Here is an 18875-nt window from a genome sequence, read left to right on the forward strand (position 1 = left end):
TGGTCTGCTTTAAAAGCCAGCGATTTAGCTGAGTGAGCTAAACCAGCCCCTAGATGTGCAGGTTAGGTGAATTGGCCACGCTAAATTGCCCCTTAATTGGAAAAAATAATTGGGTACTCTAAATTTTTTTTTTTTTTAATCTAAGCTTTTCTCTCTGCCTTGCCTCTCCCCTCCCTCTCTTCCTAGCAAAGCTTTCAACAATTACACTTGTAATATCTCCATAGTTCACGCCAGTATTGGCTGGTCCCGGAGTGTGTGACAATTGCAGAGATTATGTACAAAATAACTCCTCAAAAGCCATGTGTTTAAATAGAACGTTCAGAGAACTGACATTGTTTACATGTGTTTCATCTGGTTGCGAGTCTGAATTATTTTTTTTTGCTTTAGATCCAATTCAGTGGTCAGTGGACCAGGTGTTGCATTGGGCTGTGTGGGTGATGAAGGAGTTTGCCATGATTGACGTGGATGTGAAGGACCTGAACATTCTGGGAAAAGACCTGTGTACCCTCAGCCAGGATGAATTTCTGCAGAGAGTACCAAAAGGAGAAATTCTGTGGAGCCATTTGGAATTGCTGAGGAAGTGTGAGTAAACCTCAATTTAACAAGTGCGTTTGCCAGATAACTGAAGATTAGAATTTTGATAATTGAACATGCTTTCAAAGAGAGTCACATTATGTCACTAGTATTCAAACTGACGCAGGCCCCAAATTAGCTGAATCTGCCCTCTTAACTACAGAAATGGTTGACCTCCACTCTTGTCTCCAGTTTCTTTCCATTAAGTTCAGAATTTTGTTGGATATCTGTTTTGTCCCGTTTATTTTTTCCTCGCTCATGTCACCCACTTTCCAAAAATTAGTTTCCAATCATAATTTTGTTTCCTCTTTCTTACATAAGTACATACGAATCAAGAGTAGGGCACTCAGCCCCTCGAGCCTGCTCCACCATTCAACAAGATCACGGCTGATCAGAATGTAACTTCAACCCCACATTTCCGTCTAGCCCCAATGACCTTTTGCTCCCTTGTTACTCAAGAATCTATCCAGCTCTGCCTTGAAAATATTCAAAGACTGTTTCCACCGCCTCTTGAGGCAGAGAGTTCCATAGACTCATGACCCTCAGAAAAAAATTCTCCTCATCTCTGTCTTAAATGAACGATCCTTTATTTTTATTTTTTTAAATTTAGAGTACCCAATTCATTTGTTCCAGTTAAGTGGCAATTTAGCCAATCCACCTACCATGTTGGATGTTTTTCACACAGAAGCCCCAAACATCATTTTGTAGATTAACCATTGTGTGTGGATAGAACCACAGCTAATCCTAGTCTTGCCAGACGTGCATGCAATATAACCAAGTTTTGAATTCACCCTTACATACTGGGCATTGCTGGCAGGGACAACATTTATATCCATCCCTCATTCCCCTTGAGAAGGTTGTGGTGAGCCTCTGCAGTCAGTGTGAGGAAGATCCTCCCACACTCATTAACTAGATAGATAGCTCCAGGATTTTGATCCAATGACAATGAAAGACGAGTGTTTGTCCAAGTCGGGTACTGTGACTTCAAGGGATCTTTGAAGCAATGATGTTCCTATATGCCATCTCCCCTTGTCCACCTACGTAGTGGAGGTCACGGATTTGGGACCTACCAAGAGATGCGAGTGTCCAAAAAAAATGTGCATCTGCCTCTGCCTTGGCCTTGACTGATGGTTCTTCACCTCCAACATCCCTGCTGGCCCCTAACACCAACTCCACTCATAAATATCCACGTTGGGGTTGTTGAGGCTAATTCTAGCATCAGTCGGCCCTGTTGAGCATCTGGCTCAGCACAGAGCTGTGACTGAGTCTAACACTTTCATTGATTGAATAAAATGTTGTACTCTTATCACAATTTTGTTCTGTTTTGGGCTATGGTGAAGTACTTTGGCAGATATTTCTATCGAATGGGATTAAAATGCTTTGGTCAATGAATGAATGAAGTCTCTTTTTTTCTCCCTTACAGACGTGTTAGCAAGCCAAGAGCACACAGGGGAAATAGCAACGGTTACCATTGACCAACGTGAGTTCTCAACTCGAAGTACAGCCATCCGCATTAGGAAGAGAATATATGTTGTGCATCTGTTGTTTTAACTCCGGTTTACCCTTTCCCCTGCTCATTTGGTCAATGCACAGCCATGTTTTACAATGGCTTTGTATTGATTTTCACAGCCTTTCAGCTACTATCAACCACACTAATGGCTCTCTGAATAAAGCTTTTAAATTTGCTGAGTTATTGATGAGTCAGGTGATTTGTTATTAAGTCTGTAATGTGTTTTTATTGTAGTCAAATTGCAAGGTATTTTGGGGACCACATTTTGCATTTCCACCATTTTTATATTTGTCCCTGTGCGGACATGGTGGCTGAGGCCAATTTGTGTTGCACACGATTATGGTATTTCTGATGTTTGAGGATCACGTTAATTTAGTCCTTCCAGTTTACCATGAAAATGATAAATTTAGGCTTGGGGTATTGCTCAAACAACGTGTTTGCACACAACTGCAACTGTGGTATGTGTGGAAATGGTTCGGTTGTTGTGCCACAGGGCTCCCTGGAGATGGTTATTTATATCCACTTGAAGTGAATTGAGACTAGTTTCACGCACATCCCTTGGAGCCAAAACTGAGAGGAGACTTCCATTCCGTCAGTCTGGCCTAAATTGGAGCTGTCATCGCTGGTTCAGTCTTTTGGGTATTGTTGCAGTCAGCAAGTTTATTTCAAAACACCAGGAGCCTCCCCTTGCAGGATGCTTGCAAGTCAACCTTTTAGAATGAGTAATGGACACTTGAGGAGTAGTGTTGTTTTTCTTTTGATAAATTGCAGCTTAACCTTGTTTTGCTTTTCTTAAAAAATTAAACAAATGTTCTAGTATTAGGACGAATAAATCCAATCGCTACAGAGGGTATTTACACTTGTGACGAAGAGCAAAACTGGAGCCCATCAGAATTAGATAACCACCAAACGATCACTTGGGGAATTCAGAAGACACTTCTTTACCCAGAGTGTGGTGAGAATGCGTAACTTGATACCACACGGGAGTAGTTGAGGTGAATAGTATGGATGTATTTAAGGGGAAGCAAGGTAAGCGCACGAGATAGAAGGGAATGGAACATTATGTTAATAGTGGAATGAAGAAAGATGTTAAAAAGCTCAAGTGGTGTCAACACCAGCATGGACCAGTGGACTAAATGGCCTTTTTCTGTGCTATATATTCTAGGTGTGGTAGCAAAGTGTGCCCATTGAGTGGAAGGTGGATTAGTGTGTGTGTGAGAAAGGAATAGAAAGGTATGTTGCTGGGATGAATTGAAGGAGAGGTAACTTGGGAATAAATACGAGCACAGAGCAATTGGACTGAATGGCAGAAATACCATGCAGCAATGCCCGGAGTGTGATGTACTGTTTATAATAATGTTGTTTTACTGTGTAACAAACAATATGTTATTCTGCTACGATGAACCTGTGTTCAATGTGTCCTGTGCCTTTAAGGCCACAGTCTACTTTCTTTAAGTCGGTGTAGCCTGAGGTCAGTCAGACTTTGATTGCTCTTTAGTGAAGAAAAATTGGAAGGTGCTTGTAAATTTTCAGCTCCAGGTCACAGCAACATTTTTTTCATTCTTTGGAAGTGTGGCAGACACTGTTGATTTTTATAAGAGAGTTTCTGCATTATGCTGCTGAAAGGCAAAGAGCTATTGGAATTTAAGCACCTTGTCTAGAGTCCATGTAATGGATGAACACAGTCCTGTAAATTTATGGATTTAATTTTGTGAGCTGAGCGTTGCCAGGAATAGTAGGAGTGAGGTTCTCTGCACCATCTGCCTGATGCAGCTCATTTAAATTTTACGCTTTCTTTTCAGCTGTCCAAATAATTCCTGCAACTGTGCAGTCGTCAGCTCCCACCACCATCAAAGTCTTCACTGGAACACCCAAGTCTGCCAAAGTCCCGCGTGCTCCGAGAATCTCTGGTGAAGACCGAAGCTCACCTGGGAATAGGACGGGTAAGGAGAGATTGATGCAACAAATGGGTTTGAGTGATAGTGTGTTGATCCTCGAGCAATATCAGGATACTGCAGTGTTCATGTTGGCGATAGGTGTCTTTTCAGTACTTTGTGCATGTTCTGCCATTGGGTTGGCTCATGGTTCAATTTACGCAAGTTTCCCTTTTCTTTCCTGCCTGAATCTACCAGTACTCCAACTCCTGGCTTTGTGCATTTCCCCTGACACCATTTCATTGTACATTTTTAATGGCAGAGCCTTTAGGTAGCACTTTCCCATTTCCTGCTGTAGCCAGTGATCCTGAAACTCTGCTCTTTTGTTCGTCCAATTCCTCCATTCACCTTCTCACAATTGATGGCAGAACGTTAGGTGTCTCAACTCCATATCCTCTTCATTTCTCCCTTCATCGTCTTTAAAAATATTCTTGAGGCTCATATTTTTTTGGATAGGCACTTGACAACTTTTCCTGTCACTTCTAATCTGGCTTTGTGTCTGCATTTATGACATTCAATTATTTCCCCTCTCCCTTCTCAATGTTGAAAATTCTGTATTAATGGAAGGTGTGCATTTCTGCATCCTAAAAAATATTTAGTCCGACAAAGGTTGATGCACGAGGCAAGGGCTCATGTTGAGGTAATCTATCAGCATGATGGAAAATTGGTTAACAGACAGGAAATAAGAGTTGGGATAAATGGGGCATTTTCAAGGTGGCAAGCAATGGATTGGTGCTGGGTCTCTGCTACTTAGTCGACATTAACTTAATATGCTCAGAATGTAAGCTGTGAGGAGAACACATGCTGCAAAGAAATATAAACAGGTTAAAAGAGTGAACAAAAAGGTGACAGATGGATCATAACGCAGAGAAGTGTGAAGCTATTCACTTTGGTAGCAAATTTAAAAAGCTGATTTTTTTTTTAAATCTGAAACTTCTAAATGTTGATGTTCAGAGAAACTTGTGTGTACTCAAACAAGGGGCACAAAGTTAGCATGCAGGTACAGCAAGCAATTGGGAAGGCACATGGCATGTCGACCATTATTGCAGGGGAGTAGAGTGCAGGAACAAGGAAGTCTTGCTACATTTGTACAGAGCTTTGGTGAGACCACACCTGGAGTATCTGCACAGCTTTGATCTCTATATCGAAGGGAAGGAAAACTTATCTTGGAGGTGGCAAAGGCTCACTAGATGGTAGCTGAGGTGAGAGAATTGTTTTATTTGGGCCTATGCTCTCGGGCGTTTGGGAGAGTGAGGGGTGATCTCATTGAAACATACAAGATTCTGAAGGGGCTCAATAAAGACATTAAGATGTTGTTCTCCCCTGGCTGGGGAATCAAGAACACAGGGGACACAGGTTCAGGATGAGAGGTCAGCCGTTTAGGACCGAGATGAAAATTTCTTCAGGAAGAAAGTTGTGAATGTTTGGAAATGTCTAACTAAAGGGTTGTGGATGCTCCATCATTGAACGTCATTGCAATAGAAGAGTTCTGTACTGTATCTTTTTATCCTTTTTCTTCAGAACTCGTGATACTCTTGCCCTGAAAAGAATCTCAGTCTTGAAACGTTCAATGAACCCAGTCTCCAAAGACTTTCACAGGCCCTAACTTCATTCCTGACTGACCTAGCTCTAAGATTGTAATTCATGATTTCCCCAACCAGAAAATGTAAACTTTCTATTTCTTCAAATCATTTTTGTCTTTATAACTACTTTGGGTAGATCACCTCTCAACATTCTAAGCTGAAGGAAATTCATGCTAACTTTATGCAATCTGTCATAATGTAACCCTGTAAGCTATACGGCCATTCTGGAGAGTCTATGCTGTACCCTTTCCAAGGCTCAGCTTTCTGAATTCCAGCTGCCCCTGATAATCCTCTTCGGTCTTGTGTGATGGTAGATTAGCCTGTTGACATTCCAGTGTATTGTGTTCAAGGCCAGACAGTTCTTGCCTCAGAATCCCTTGGTGGCGTTGGGGAAGATCTCCACTTCTGCATCAGTTTCTCTCTACCACCCATTTAAAACAAAAACTCAGGTGAAAGTCCCTATTTCAGTCATAATCCATGGGTGTTATGAACAAATGATTCATCTCAATAATAAGTGGCAAGGAATTTGCAAGATTACTTGCCCCAATGACAGATGCAATCCATGGTATTTCGGAAAGACTCTCCTTTGATTTATGGTAGGACCTGGTTTCGAACAATCCATAGATGCTATTAAGATTCCACCATCCACTAAGTGTTAATTCAGGAGTGTGGGGGAATACTTTCCACCTGCCTGGATGAGTGCAATATTCAGGAAGTTTGACACAATCTAAGACGTAGCAGCCTGCTTGATTGACATTCAAACGTTCACTCTCTCCACCTTCGATGCACAGTCGCAACAGTGTCTACCACCTACAAGATGCACTGCAGCAACTCATCGAGGCTCTTCGACAGCATCTTCCAGATTTGCAACCTCTACTGTCTTGAAGAATAGAGACGGCAGATACAAAGCAACACCCCACCTGCAAGTTCTCTCCGTCATCCTGACGTGGAACTATATCAGCATTCCTGAGTCATAATTCTGGCACTCCCTCCTCAACAGCATGGAGTGCACTCTACCTAGTCCACGCAGACTGCAGCAGTCCAAGGCTGCAGCTCACCATCACTTCTCAAAGACCATTAAGATGGGCAATAAATGCTGGTCAACATCCTGTAAATTAATGAATGAAAAAAACACAATATTTGGCAAAGAGCCCAGCGACAACATGTTCAACTCTGATGGCAATTTCTGAAATTAAAATCATGATGACTGGCAGGGAAGCACCAAGGATCATAGTGACCTTGGTCTGCACGTGCACCATTCCCTTAAGGTAGCAGGGCATCATAGAATTTACAGTGCAGAAGGAGGCCATTCAGCCCATCGAGTCTGCACCGGCCTTTGGAAAGAGCACCCCGCTTAAGCCCCACGCCTCCACCCCATCCCCTTTATCCCTGTAACCCAGTAACCCCACCTAACCTTTTTGGACACTAAGGGCAATTTAGAATGGCCAATCCACCTAACGTGCACATCTTTGGACTGTGGGAGGAAACCCACGCACACTGGGAGAACGTGCAGACTCCACACAGACAGTAACCCAAACTGGGAATCGAACCTGGGACCCTGGAGCTGTGAAGCAACTGTGCTATCCACTATGCCACCATGCTGCCCAGGGCAGGTGGATAAAATGGTTAAGAAAATGTATGGTGTGCCTTTATTTGCCGAGGCATGGAGTTTTAGAGCAGGGCGATAATGCTTGGAACTGTATAAAACATTGGCTAGGCCACAGCGAGTGTGCAGTTCTGGAATCCACATTATAGAAGAGATGTGATAGAACTGGAAAGGGTGCAGAGGAGATTTACCAGGGTGCTGCCTGGGGCTGGAGAGTTTCAGAGAGATTGGATAGATTGGGGTTGTTTTCCTTAGAGCAGAGGAGACTGATAGGGGACGTAATTGAGATGTAGGGGCGGCACGGTGACGCAGTGGTTAACACTCCTGCCTCACGGCACCCTGGACCCCACGTTCGATTCCGGCCCTGGGTCACTATCCCTGTGGAGTTTACACATTCTCCCCGTGTCTGCGTAGGTCTCATCCCCACAACCCAAAGGTGTGCAGGGTAGGTGGACAGGTCAGGCTAAATTGCGCCTGAATTGGAAAACATTTTTAAAAAATGATTGAGATGCATAAAATTTAGGAACATAAATGGAGTGGACGGGAAGAATCTTTTTCACTAGGTGGAGAGATCAATGACCAGGGGGCATAGATTAATGGTAAGGGGCAGGAGGTTTAGAGTGCCTGTGAGGAAAAATGTTTTTACCCAGAGGGTGTTAGGAGGTGGGAGTCTGAAACGTAGCTGCCTGAAAGGGTGGTGGAGGCAGAGACCCTCATAACATTTAAGAAGTATTGAGATGTGCACTTGTAATCCCAAGGCATACACGGCTATGGACCAAGTGCTGGAAAATGGGATTAGAATAATTAGGTGGTTGTTTTTGACCGGTGCAAACGGGATGGGCCAAAGAGCCTTTTCTGTGCTGTCGACCTCCATGACTATAAACTTGGCAATTGACAGGCAAACATCAAAAAAAATGTCCACACAAAGCAACTTGATTAAAATCCCTCGGGGAAGATAGTTTGGGGTGTATGTAGCTTGAATCCATATTACACAGTTAGCTCTGAGCGCCGTCGGGATGTTAGTTGTCCATGATTGAAGAACCAATAGATATTCATCTAAAAACACTAAGATGATTGATTCTCTGTGTATACAAACTAATGTAGAAATGTGTGTGATAATTCAGTTATTTGCTGCTTTTGCTTTCAGGCAACAATGGGCAGATCCAACTCTGGCAGTTCCTTCTGGAGCTTCTGACAGACAAAGATGCGCGAGACTGCATTTCATGGGTTGGGGACGAAGGGGAGTTCAAGCTGAACCAGCCAGAGTTGGTGGCCCAGAAATGGGGTCAACGAAAAAACAAGCCCACCATGAACTATGAGAAACTGAGCCGAGCACTTAGGTAAGTGAACTGAGCAGAGGTTCGTCGACCCTAACCTAGTTGTACAGATTATTCCGACCGATGGGATTGTGTGCTTTCAGATGGCTTAAATGAAATGAAAATCGCTTATTGTCACGAGTAGGCAGCTGTATTGTGCAGACTACACTTCACTGAGATGCCACTGTTACCTGTTCTGCGACTAGTGTATTTAGGCCAACACCAGTGCAATCCTAAATATGGTCATCTATCAAACATGCATTTCTTCTCTCTGCTTGTAGGTTTACCATCAACGTCCAGTACCTTGCTCAAATGTTAATTCTTTGCATTTGACCCGAATAATAGCAAGCAGGTCATGGGAGGTTTAATGTAGCATAATCCTGTCCTTCGATCCAGGCACATTTGTGCGCGCGCACTCACACTCACACACTCACACTCACACACACACACGCTCACACACACATGTACTTTACACCAAGGATTGAAAGCAAAATTCTGCAGATGCTTGAAATCTGAAATAAAATCCCAGAAAATGCTGCAAAAACTCAACAACTGTGGAAAGAGGAACATACTTAACGTTTCGAGTCCAGTATGACTTCTTCAGAAGAGGAGGTCATGTTGCATGCAAAACGAAAACAAGGTTAACGCCCCACTGGCTCCCTCACTCCATACCCACTCTGGCTCCCTCCCTCTCGCCCACCACCACGGGCTCCCGCCCGGGCTCGCTCCCTCTCTTTTCCCCCGCCCCGGGATCGCTCCCCCACCCCGGGCTCGCTCACTCTGTCTCCCCAGCCCCGGGCTCGCTCACTCTGTCTCCCCAGCCCCGGGCTCGCTCCCTCTCTCTCCCCCGCCCCGGGCTCGCTCCCTCTCTCTCCCCAGCCCCTGGCTCGCTCCCTCTCTCTCCCCCGCCCTGGGCTTGCTCACTCTCTCTCCCCAGCCCCGGGCTCGCTCTCCCCCGCCCCGGGCTCGCTCCCTCTATCTCCCCCGCCCCGGGATCCTCACTCCCTCTCTCTCCCCCGCCCCGGGATCCTCGCTCCCTCTCTCTCCCCCGCCCCGGGATCCTCGCTCCCTCTCTCTCCCGCCGGGATCCTCGCTCCCTCTCTCTCCCGCCCCGGGATTCCTTTTTTTCTTTTTTTGCCCATCTCTCTCCCCCGCCCCGGGTCCTCGCTCCCTCTCTCTCCAGCCCCGGTCCTCGCTCCCTCTCTCTCCCCCCCCTGGGATCCTCCTCCCTCTCTCTCCCCGCCCCTCCTCCTCCCTCTCTCTCCTCCCCCGCCCCGATCCTCGCTCCCTCTCCCCCCGCCCCGGGATCCTCGCTCCCTCTCCCCCGCCCCGGGCACGCTCCCTCTCTCTCCCCGCCCCGGGCTTCGCCCCTCTCTCCTCCCCCGCCCCGGGCTCTCTTCCCCCCCCCCGCCTCGCTCCCTCTCTCCCCAGCCTCGCTCCCTCTCTCTCCCCGGGCTCGCACCCTCTCTCTCCCCAGCCCCGGGCTCGCTCCCTCTCTCTCCCCAGCCCCGGGCTCGCTCCCTCTCTCTCCCCGCCCCGGGCTCGCTCCCTCTCTCCCCCCCCACCCCCCCGGGCTCGCTCCCTCTCTCTCCCCACCCCCAGCCCCGGGCTCGCTCCCTCCTCTCTCCCCAGCCCCGGGCTCGCTCCCTCTCCTCCCCAGCCCCGGCTCGCTCCCTCTCTCTCCCCAGCCCCGGGCTCGCTCCCTCTCTCTCCCCAGCCCCGGCTCGCTCCCTCCTCTCTCCCCAGCCCCGGGCTCTCTCCCTCTCTCTCCCCAGCCCCGGGCTCGTCCCTCTCTCTCCCCAGCCCCGGGCTCGCTCCCTCTCTCTCCCCCCAGCCCCGGGCTCGCTCCCTCTCTCTCCCCAGCCCCGGGCTCGCTCCCTCTCTCTCCCAGCCCCGGGCTCGCTCCCCTCTCTCCCCCCCCCGGGCTCGCTCCTCTCTCTCCCCAGCCCCGGGCTCGCTCCCGCTCTCTCTCCCCAGCCCCGGGCTCGCTCCCTCTCTCTCCCCAGCCCCGGGCTCGCTCCCTCTCTCTCCCCAGCCCCGGGCTCGCTCCCTCTCTCTCCCCAGCCCCGGGCTCGCTCCCTCTCTCTCCCCAGCCCCGGGCTCGCTCCCTCTCTCTCCCCAGCCCCGGGCTCGCTCCCTCTCTCTCCCCAGCCCCGGGCTCGCTCCCTCTCTCTCCCCAGCCCCGGGCTCGCTCCCTCTCTCTCCCCAGCCCGGGCTCGCTCCCTCTCTCTCCCCAGCCCCGGGCTCGCTCCCTCTCTCTCCCCAGCCCCGGGCTCGCTCCCTCTCTCTCCCCAGCCCCGGGCTCGCTCCCTCTCTCTCCCCAGCCCCGGGCTCGCTCCCTCTCTCTCCCCAGCCCCGGGCTCGCTCCCTCTCTCTCCCCAGCCCCGGGCTCGCTCCCTCTCTCTCCCCAGCCCCGGGCTCGCTCCCTCTCTCTCCCCAGCCCCGGGCTCGCTCCCTCTCTCTCCCCAGCCCCGGGCTCGCTCCCTCTCTCTCCCCAGCCCCGGGCTCGCTCCCTCTCTCTCCCCAGCCCCGGGCTCGCTCCCTCTCTCTCCCCAGCCCCGGGCTCGCTCCCTCTCTCTCCCCAGCCCCGGGCTCGCTCCCTCTCTCTCCCCAGCCCCGGGCTCGCTCCCTCTCTCTCCCCAGCCCCGGGCTCGCTCCCTCTCTCTCCCCAGCCCCGGGCTCGCTCCCTCTCTCTCCCCAGCCCCGGGCTCGCTCCCTCTCTCTCCCCAGCCCCGGGCTCGCTCCCTCTCTCTCCCCAGCCCCGGGCTCGCTCCCTCTCTCTCCCCAGCCCCGGGCTCGCTCCCTCTCTCTCCCCAGCCCCGGGCTCGCTCCCTCTCTCTCCCCAGCCCCGGGCTCGCTCCCTCTCTCTCCCAGCCCCGGGCTCGCTCCCTCTCTCTCCCCAGCCCCGGGCTCGCTCCCTCTCTCTCCCCAGCCCCGGGCTCGCTCCCTCTCTCTCCCCAGCCCCGGGCTCGCTCCCTCTCTCTCCCCAGCCCCGGGCTCGCTCCCTCTCTCTCCCCAGCCCCGGGCTCGCTCCCTCTCTCTCCCCAGCCCCGGGCTCGCTCCCTCTCTCTCCCCAGCCCCGGGCTCGCTCCCTCTCTCTCCCCAGCCCCGGGCTCGCTCCCTCTCTCTCCCCAGCCCCGGGCTCGCTCCCTCTCTCTCCCCAGCCCCGGGCTCGCTCCCTCTCTCTCCCCAGCCCCGGGCTCGCTCCCTCTCTCTCCCCAGCCCCGGGCTCGCTCCCTCTCTCTCCCCAGCCCCGGGCTCGCTCCCTCTCTCTCCCCAGCCCCGGGCTCGCTCCCTCTCTCTCCCCAGCCCCGGGCTCGCTCCCTCTCTCTCCCCCAGCCCCGGGCTCGCTCCCTCTCTCTCCCCAGCCCCGGGCTCGCTCCCTCTCTCTCCCCAGCCCCGGGCTCGCTCCCTCTCTCTCCCCAGCCCCGGGCTCGCTCCCTCTCTCTCCCCCAGCCCCGGGCTCGCTCCCTCTCTCTCCCCAGCCCCGGGCTCGCTCCCTCTCTCTCCCCAGCCCCGGGGCTCGCTCCCTCTCTCTCCCCAGCCCCGGGCTCGCTCCCTCTCTCCCCCAGCCCCCGGGGCTCGCTCCCTCTCTCTCCCCAGCCCCCGGGCTCGCTCCCTCTCTCTCCCCAGCCCCGGGCTCGCTCCCCTCTCTCTCCCCAGCACCGGGCTCGCTCCCTCTCTCTCCCCAGCCCCGGGCTCGTCCCCTCTCTCTCCCAGGCCCGGCTCGCTCCCTCCTCTCTCCCCAGCCCCGGGCTCGCTCCCTCCTCTCTCCCCAGCCCCGGGCTCGCTCCCTCTCTCTCCCCAGCCACCGGGCTCGCTCCCTCTCTCTCCCCCGCCCCGGGCTCGCTCCCTCTCTCTCCCCCCCCCCGGGCTCGCTCCCTCTCTCTCCCCCGCCCCGGGCTCGCTCCCCTCTCTCCCCCGCCCCGGGCTCGCTCCCTCTCTCTCCCCCGCCCCGGGCTCGCTCCCTCTCTCTCCCCCGGGCTCGCTCCCTCTCTCTCCCACGCCCCGGGCTCTCTCCCCCGCCCCGGGCTCTCTCCCTCTCTCTCCCCAGCCCCGGGCTCGCTCCCTCTCTCTCCCCAGCCCCGGGCTCGCACCCTCTCTCTCCTCCGCCCCGGGCTCGCTCCCTCTCTCTCCCCAGCCCCGGGCTCGCTCCCTCTCTCTCCCCAGCCCCGGGCTCGCTCCCTCTCTCTCCCCAGCCCCGGGCTCGCTCCCTCTCTCTCCCCAGCCCCGGGCTCGCTCCCTCTCTCTCCCCAGCCCCGGGCTCGCTCCCTCTCTCTCCCCAGCCCCGGGCTCGCTCCCTCTCTCTCCCCAGCCCCGGGCTCGCTCCCTCTCTCTCCCCCGCCCCGGGCTAGCTCCCTCTCTCTCCCCAGCCCCGGGCTCGCTCCCTCTCTCTCCCCCGCCCCGGGATCCTCGCTCTCCCTCGCCCCGGGATCCTCGCTCCCTCGCTCTCCCCCGCCCCGGGATCCTCGCTCCCTCGCTCTCCCCCGCCCCGGGATCCTCGCTCCCTCGATCTCCCCCGCCCCGGGATCCTCGCTCCCTCGCTCTCCCCCGCCCCGGGATCCTCGCTCCCTCGCTCTCCCCCGCCCCGGGATCCTCGCTCCCTCTCTCTCCCCCGCCCCGGGATCCTCGCTCCCTCTCTCTCCCCCGCCCCGGGATCCTCGCTCCCTCTCTCTCCCCCGCCCCGGGATCCTCGCTCCCTCGCTCTCCCCCGCCCCGGGATCCTCGCTCCCTCGCTCTCCCCCGCCCCGGGATCCTCGCTCCCTCGCTCTCCCCCGCCCCGGGATCCTCGCTCCCTCGCTCTCCCTCGCCCCGGGATCCTCGCTCCCCCTCTCTCTCCCCCGCCCCAGGCTCGCTCAATCTTTTTCCCCGCCCCACACACTCCTGGAATTATTTCTGAATCTCATTGCCCTCTTTTGCTCGCTGAATCCTGACCATACTCGTGCTTTTGCTCCTGCTTCACCAAATAGAAAACAAATAACAAGCACCACTCTGTTCATCTGCCTCCTACAGTTATGGCTTCTGAGTGTTAATTTACTGTGAGATCTAGCTCTCCATTACGCCGCACAGATGTCTGATCCACTTGACAATCTTTTATGTGAAGGAGCTTTAGTGAAATTTGCCGTTTTACACGTGGCCAGTTGTCCAATACTATCTGTTTTTGCCAGTATCTTGTACAATTACCCTTACTGTCCCATTTATTGGCTTCAATATTTGGATCATAGAATCTCTGCAGTGCAGATGGAGGCCTTTCGACCCATCGAGTTTGCATTAGCCCTCTGAAGGAGCACCTGATCCAGAGTCTACCTCCCCGTCCTATCCCCAAATCCCCACCTAACCTTCGGACACTAAGTGCAATTTCGAATGACCGATCCATCTAACCTGCACATCTTTGGACTGCGGGAGGGAGCCGGAGCACCCGGAGGAAATCCAGTGGGAGAACGTACAAACTCCACACAGCCAGTCACCCGAGGTTGGAATCGAACCCAGGTCCCCGGTGCTGTGAGGCAGTAGAGCTAACCACTGTGCCTGTCCCTTTGCTTGAATCTAGTTTTATGTTCTTCACTCTGGTACTCAGTTGTAACCTTTAATGCTCCAGTGAGCTCCAGTTGATAAATATGCAGCTTGATTCATTAAGTGGGTTTTAAGAGGTTGCAGTTACTCTTCAGTTGTCAAACAAGCAAATTTCAGAGTCCGTGGACAAATAAGGAATTTAATCTGCCGAGACTTCCCATTATTGGATCAGAGCACATTCGGCTTGCTGCCTGTTGTTGCCGTGTTTTAAGCTGACCTTTCTCTTCGCCGCCACAAATTTAATTCCTGTAAATAACATTGTCTAAGTTTGGATGGCAATCACTATTGATGTAGCTAGTTTTCACAGTGGACGTTTGTGTGAATTTCTGGCATCAGATCAAAGAACGGGAATTTAGAATAGCTGCTATCCTATTTCTGGTCTTTTCATTTGCTGAATTATATCCGCTCCAAAGCTTGTATATGAAAGTTTGTCAAATATTGTGCTCTCTGTATCCCGTTTCCTGCTTTTTTTTCCCCCAAACTTGTCAAAGTTAGACGGGGTCTAAAGGGAATGGGGCAGTGGTTAAGTTGGTAGAAACGCTTATGACTTCTCAACAGAGGTTATATCCAGGCTGTTTGCCCCACTTAACGTGAACTACAAGGAAAGGATGGGTTTAAATATGAAGAGTGGGAGGGAATGAGGAGGGAGGCTCTGGGACCTCACAGAGAGCCAAGGGTGGGTGGTGAGACGGAAGTAGAGAAAGATTTGATGTTTTTGGAGGAGTGTTTCGGTTCAGAGTATGGGGGGGTGGGGGTCATCAAGTATCTAATGAGCATGCCTGGAGCCTGCATTTTCAGGAAGAAGAGGTGTGACTGTGACAACAGTTCCCAGGAAACAGTGTCTTTCAGCGCATTGATACATTCCCAGGTCACCACAATCTTCCTTTCGATGCCTGTGACTTTGGCTTGGAACACAAACACTATCCCACTGGACCATCCACCAAGTGATTCATCATACCCAGAGAAGGAGGGGGTGTTACGGACTGATTTGAAACAGTTATCACTCTGTTCTCTCTCCCAGCTGTTCTAAAACTCATAAACCCCAAAACACAAAAATTAGAAGCAGGCCTCTGAGGATGTTCTATGTTTCAATAATATCACCTCTCATTCTTCTAAAGTGTAGCAGGTATCAGCGCAACCTGCTTACGTGTTCCTCATAAACGAACCCCTTTCAGCCCAGGAATCAATTGAATGACCTTCTCTAAAGCAGTTATATCCTTTCATGAGACTAAAAGGCCCTGCACAGCAGTGGCAATACTTCCCTCCTTTTATACTATGTTCCCCTTGTGTTAAACGTGAACATTTCATTTGCCTTCCCAATGACTTGCTGTACATAGAACATACAATGCAGAAGGATGCCATTCGGCCCTTTGAGTCTGCACCGACCCACTAAAGCCCTCACTTCCAACCTATCCCCGTAACCCAATAACCCCTCCTAACCTTTGTGGACACTAAGGGCAATTTATCATGGCCAATCCACCTAGCCTGCACATCTTTGGATTGTGGGAGGAAACCGGAGCCCCTGTAGGAAACCCACGCAGACACGGGAAGAATGTGCAGACTGCGCACACACACTGACTCAGCAGGGAATCGAACCTGGGACCCTGGCCTGTGAAGGCACAGTGCTATCCACTTGTGCTACCGTGCTGCATAATAATGTTTTGTTGTTCACACTCCAGGACACCCAGATCTCTCTGTACTGTAGAGTTCTGCAATATCTCTCCTTTTGAATAATATACTTATCTTCTCTTCAAGTTCACATGTTCCCATGTTATATCCTCTCTGCCAGATTTTTGCCCACTTCACTAAACTCATCTGTATCCCTTTGCAATTTCTTTTCATCCGCTTGACAATCAATTTATAGCAGCAGTGGTGGCGATTTGATGATTGTTTTGCCCAGGATATAGAGTCTACATGCAAAGATATGGTTCAGAAGCAAGTAGAAGATGATGCGATAAAGGGAAAAATAGCCATCTGTTGATTTCAGGCTTTGGTTTGTAAAGCTCGCAGTTGGTAGGAAGAAAGGGCTGAGCAGATAGTTGTGTGTGTGTGTGTGTGCACTGTTTAATGCCTGGTCCTCTTTCTTGTCCAGATATTATTATGATGGAGACATGATATGCAAGGTCCAAGGGAAGAGATTCGTCTATAAGTTTGTGTGCGACTTGAAGACGCTGATTGGCTACAGTGCAGCGGAGCTGAACCGCCTCGTCACGGAGTGCGAGCAGAAGAAACTGGCCAAGATGCAGATTCACGGTATGGGGGGACAGTCGGTCACCACGGTAACGCTGGCTACGGCCTCCCTGCAGAGTGAGAAGGATAGTTGAAGTACCCCGCCTGAGGCCTGAAGCTTGGCGTGTTGCCGGGCTGCTCGTCTCCCCCACCTTTTGGACGGCGCCTGTATCCTGGTATCCTGGTTGGGTCGAGTGGCTTCTTCCTTCTTCAGCTTCTGGGACTGTACAGTGTAAACGTAATGAGCTGCCTCAGAGGGAGGCCGAGGCAGGGACTCTCTGTCTCACTGTCTGTATGCACACTGTGTCATCAGTGTCAGAATGGAGCAAGCATTAGCAGCAGACTTCATGGTATATTAAAAAAAAAAGTGTACCTGCTTCACCTTATTCTATCAAATTTTTTGAGTTATTTTTGCAGATATTTTTACCCTTATGTGAATTTTGAATAAAAAAGGTATACTCCACCCCCACATGTGTGATTAATGTCGCTGCAGTTGTAAATGCTACTGTTGGTTATTAATGGTCACTCCTATCCTCGCCAGCTAAATGTTTTCTCCAGTTATCTAAAAGCGCTGGTGCCACCTCCCCGTTGGGTCAGAAGGTTATAGGTTCAAACCCCATGACAAGACTGGAGAACGTGACTTGGGCTGGCCTGACTGCAGTGCGGAAGATTCAAACTTCAGAAAAAATGACAGCACCTTGATTTTGTGGAGGAAAAGCATTCCATGCAATTTCACAGAAGTGTAATCTGACCAAATCAAGGATGGAGTTATTAGGAGTGTGTCCAGAAAGCTGATTAAAGTATTGGCTTATCGGGACACTTCGCTGTGGTGCACCCAGCATGGAAAGAATTAACCATGCCATTGTCAGAAATGTAACTTCTGTCCCGGAATGGCCCTGAGAGCATCTTTCTTGACCAAAAGCAACAACGCTCCTACGATTGGAGAGGAGATTATTCTTCCAGCTGCTGTCTAAATCGGCAAAGTGATGGTGAGTGAGGATCCAGCACAAACGTTGAACGTCATCCCACGTCCGAGTGAAAAAGTAGAAGAATAAAATATTTTGAAAGATGTTAAATGCCAATTGCCCAAGAAGGTTTTGCCAATATCAACAGTTTGCAATTCGGCTCTGAGACAGCTGATGCTGGTCGTGCAACACAACATTTAATTCTGTTTGGCTGGGGAGCCATTTCAGAAGATTTTACTTTTCTGTGCGATGTTACCAAAATGCAACAGTCACCTTTTTAACATTCATTCAAGGGCTGTGGACTACACTGTCTAGGCTAGCAGTTATTGTCCATCCCTAATTGCCCGCGGTGGTGATGCCTTCTTGGACCACCGCAGTCCATGTGGTGCCGGTATACCCGCAGTGCTGTGAGGGAGGGAGTTCCAGGATTTTGACCCAGTGACTGAAAGAACTCCGATATATTTCCAGGTCAGGGTGGTCAGGGGAACCTCCAGCTGGTGGTGTTTCCCGGTTACTGCTGCTCTAGATAGTAATGGTCATGGGCTACTCTTAAATGAGAGACAAGAGTAAAACACTGAGGAAGAAAATTGAGATTTGGAAAACCTGACTGAGCAATCAAGTTTCTGACATTTTCCCATTACTAACACAGTTTCTGTACAGAAAGACAATGATTGATGAGCTCATTGTGCATTGTGCATGGGATGTGGATATCGCAGGCTGTGCCAGCATTTATTGCACATCCCTAATTGCCTTTGTGGGGAAGATAAGAGTCAACCAAATTGCTATGGGTGTGGAGTCCCATGTAGAACAGACCAAGGATGGCAGATTCCCTTCCCTGAAGAGCATTAGTGAACCAAATGAGTTTTTACGATAATTGGCAATGGTTTCATGGTCATTGTTAGACTTTTAATTCCAGATTAATTTAATTCAAATTTCACTATCTGCAGATGAAGGCTATTGGACGCCACAGTAGCACAGTGCTTAGCACTGTTGCTTCACAGCTCCAGCGTCATTCCCGGCTTGGGTCGCTGACTGTGCGGAGTCTGCACGTTCTCCCCGTGTCTGCGTGGATTTCCTCAGTGTTGTGGTTTCCTCCCACAAGTCCTGAAAGACATGCTGTTAGGTGAAGTGGATATTCTAAATTCTCCCTCGGTGTACCCGAACAGATACCGGAATGTGGCGACTGGGGGCTTTTCACAGTAACTAGATTGCAGTGTTAATGTAAGCCTACCTGTGACAATAAAGATTTATATTATTATAGGAGATGCTGTTGCCTATCCTGACAGATTGTGGTCTGTTGGTGAGGACGTCAAGGGTCCATCTGCACAGGGAGAGGTCAAGTGCAAGATTGCAGAGTTTGGTTATTAGTCTTGTCGAGATAATAGTGTTGAAGGCGGAGCTGTAATCTATGAACAAGTCTGACGTAGGTGCCCTTGTTGTCAAGGTGTTCAAGTGTTGATTTTTGAGCCAGGGAGATAGTATCTGCTGTGGACCGGTTGCGGTGATAGGCAAACTGCAGTGGATCGAGACCGTTTGGGAGACTGGCGTTGACCATGGGGGTAGGACAGTAGCACAGTGGTTATCA

The 18875-nt window shown here is 51.1% G+C and overlaps 1 protein-coding gene across 5 annotated transcripts in view; it reads left to right on the forward strand.

Annotated features, from left to right (window-relative positions):
• Window positions 1-16788, forward strand: part of gabpa (GA binding protein transcription factor subunit alpha) — a 51100-nt gene extending 34312 nt beyond the window's left edge. For 3 of the 5 annotated variants that reach the window (XM_038801396.1, XM_038801399.1, XM_038801398.1), the window contains 6 exons: window positions 388-582; window positions 1997-2053; window positions 2901-3038; window positions 3886-4026; window positions 8354-8546; window positions 16189-16788. In XM_038801396.1, coding sequence (XP_038657324.1) covers window positions 388-582; window positions 1997-2053; window positions 2901-3038; window positions 3886-4026; window positions 8354-8546; window positions 16189-16420 — 956 coding nt within the window. In that variant the 3' untranslated portion in view covers window positions 16421-16788. The remainder of the gene's footprint in view (window positions 1-387; window positions 583-1996; window positions 2054-2900; window positions 3039-3885; window positions 4027-8353; window positions 8547-16188) is intronic. The other 2 variants (XM_038801400.1, XM_038801401.1) reach the window with 1 other exon arrangement.
• The last annotated feature ends 2087 nt before the right edge of the window (window positions 16789-18875 follow it).

The sequence above is a fragment of the Scyliorhinus canicula genome, chromosome 7, assembly GCF_902713615.1.
Source record: "Scyliorhinus canicula chromosome 7, sScyCan1.1, whole genome shotgun sequence".
Taxonomy (NCBI): Eukaryota; Metazoa; Chordata; class Chondrichthyes; order Carcharhiniformes; family Scyliorhinidae; genus Scyliorhinus; species Scyliorhinus canicula.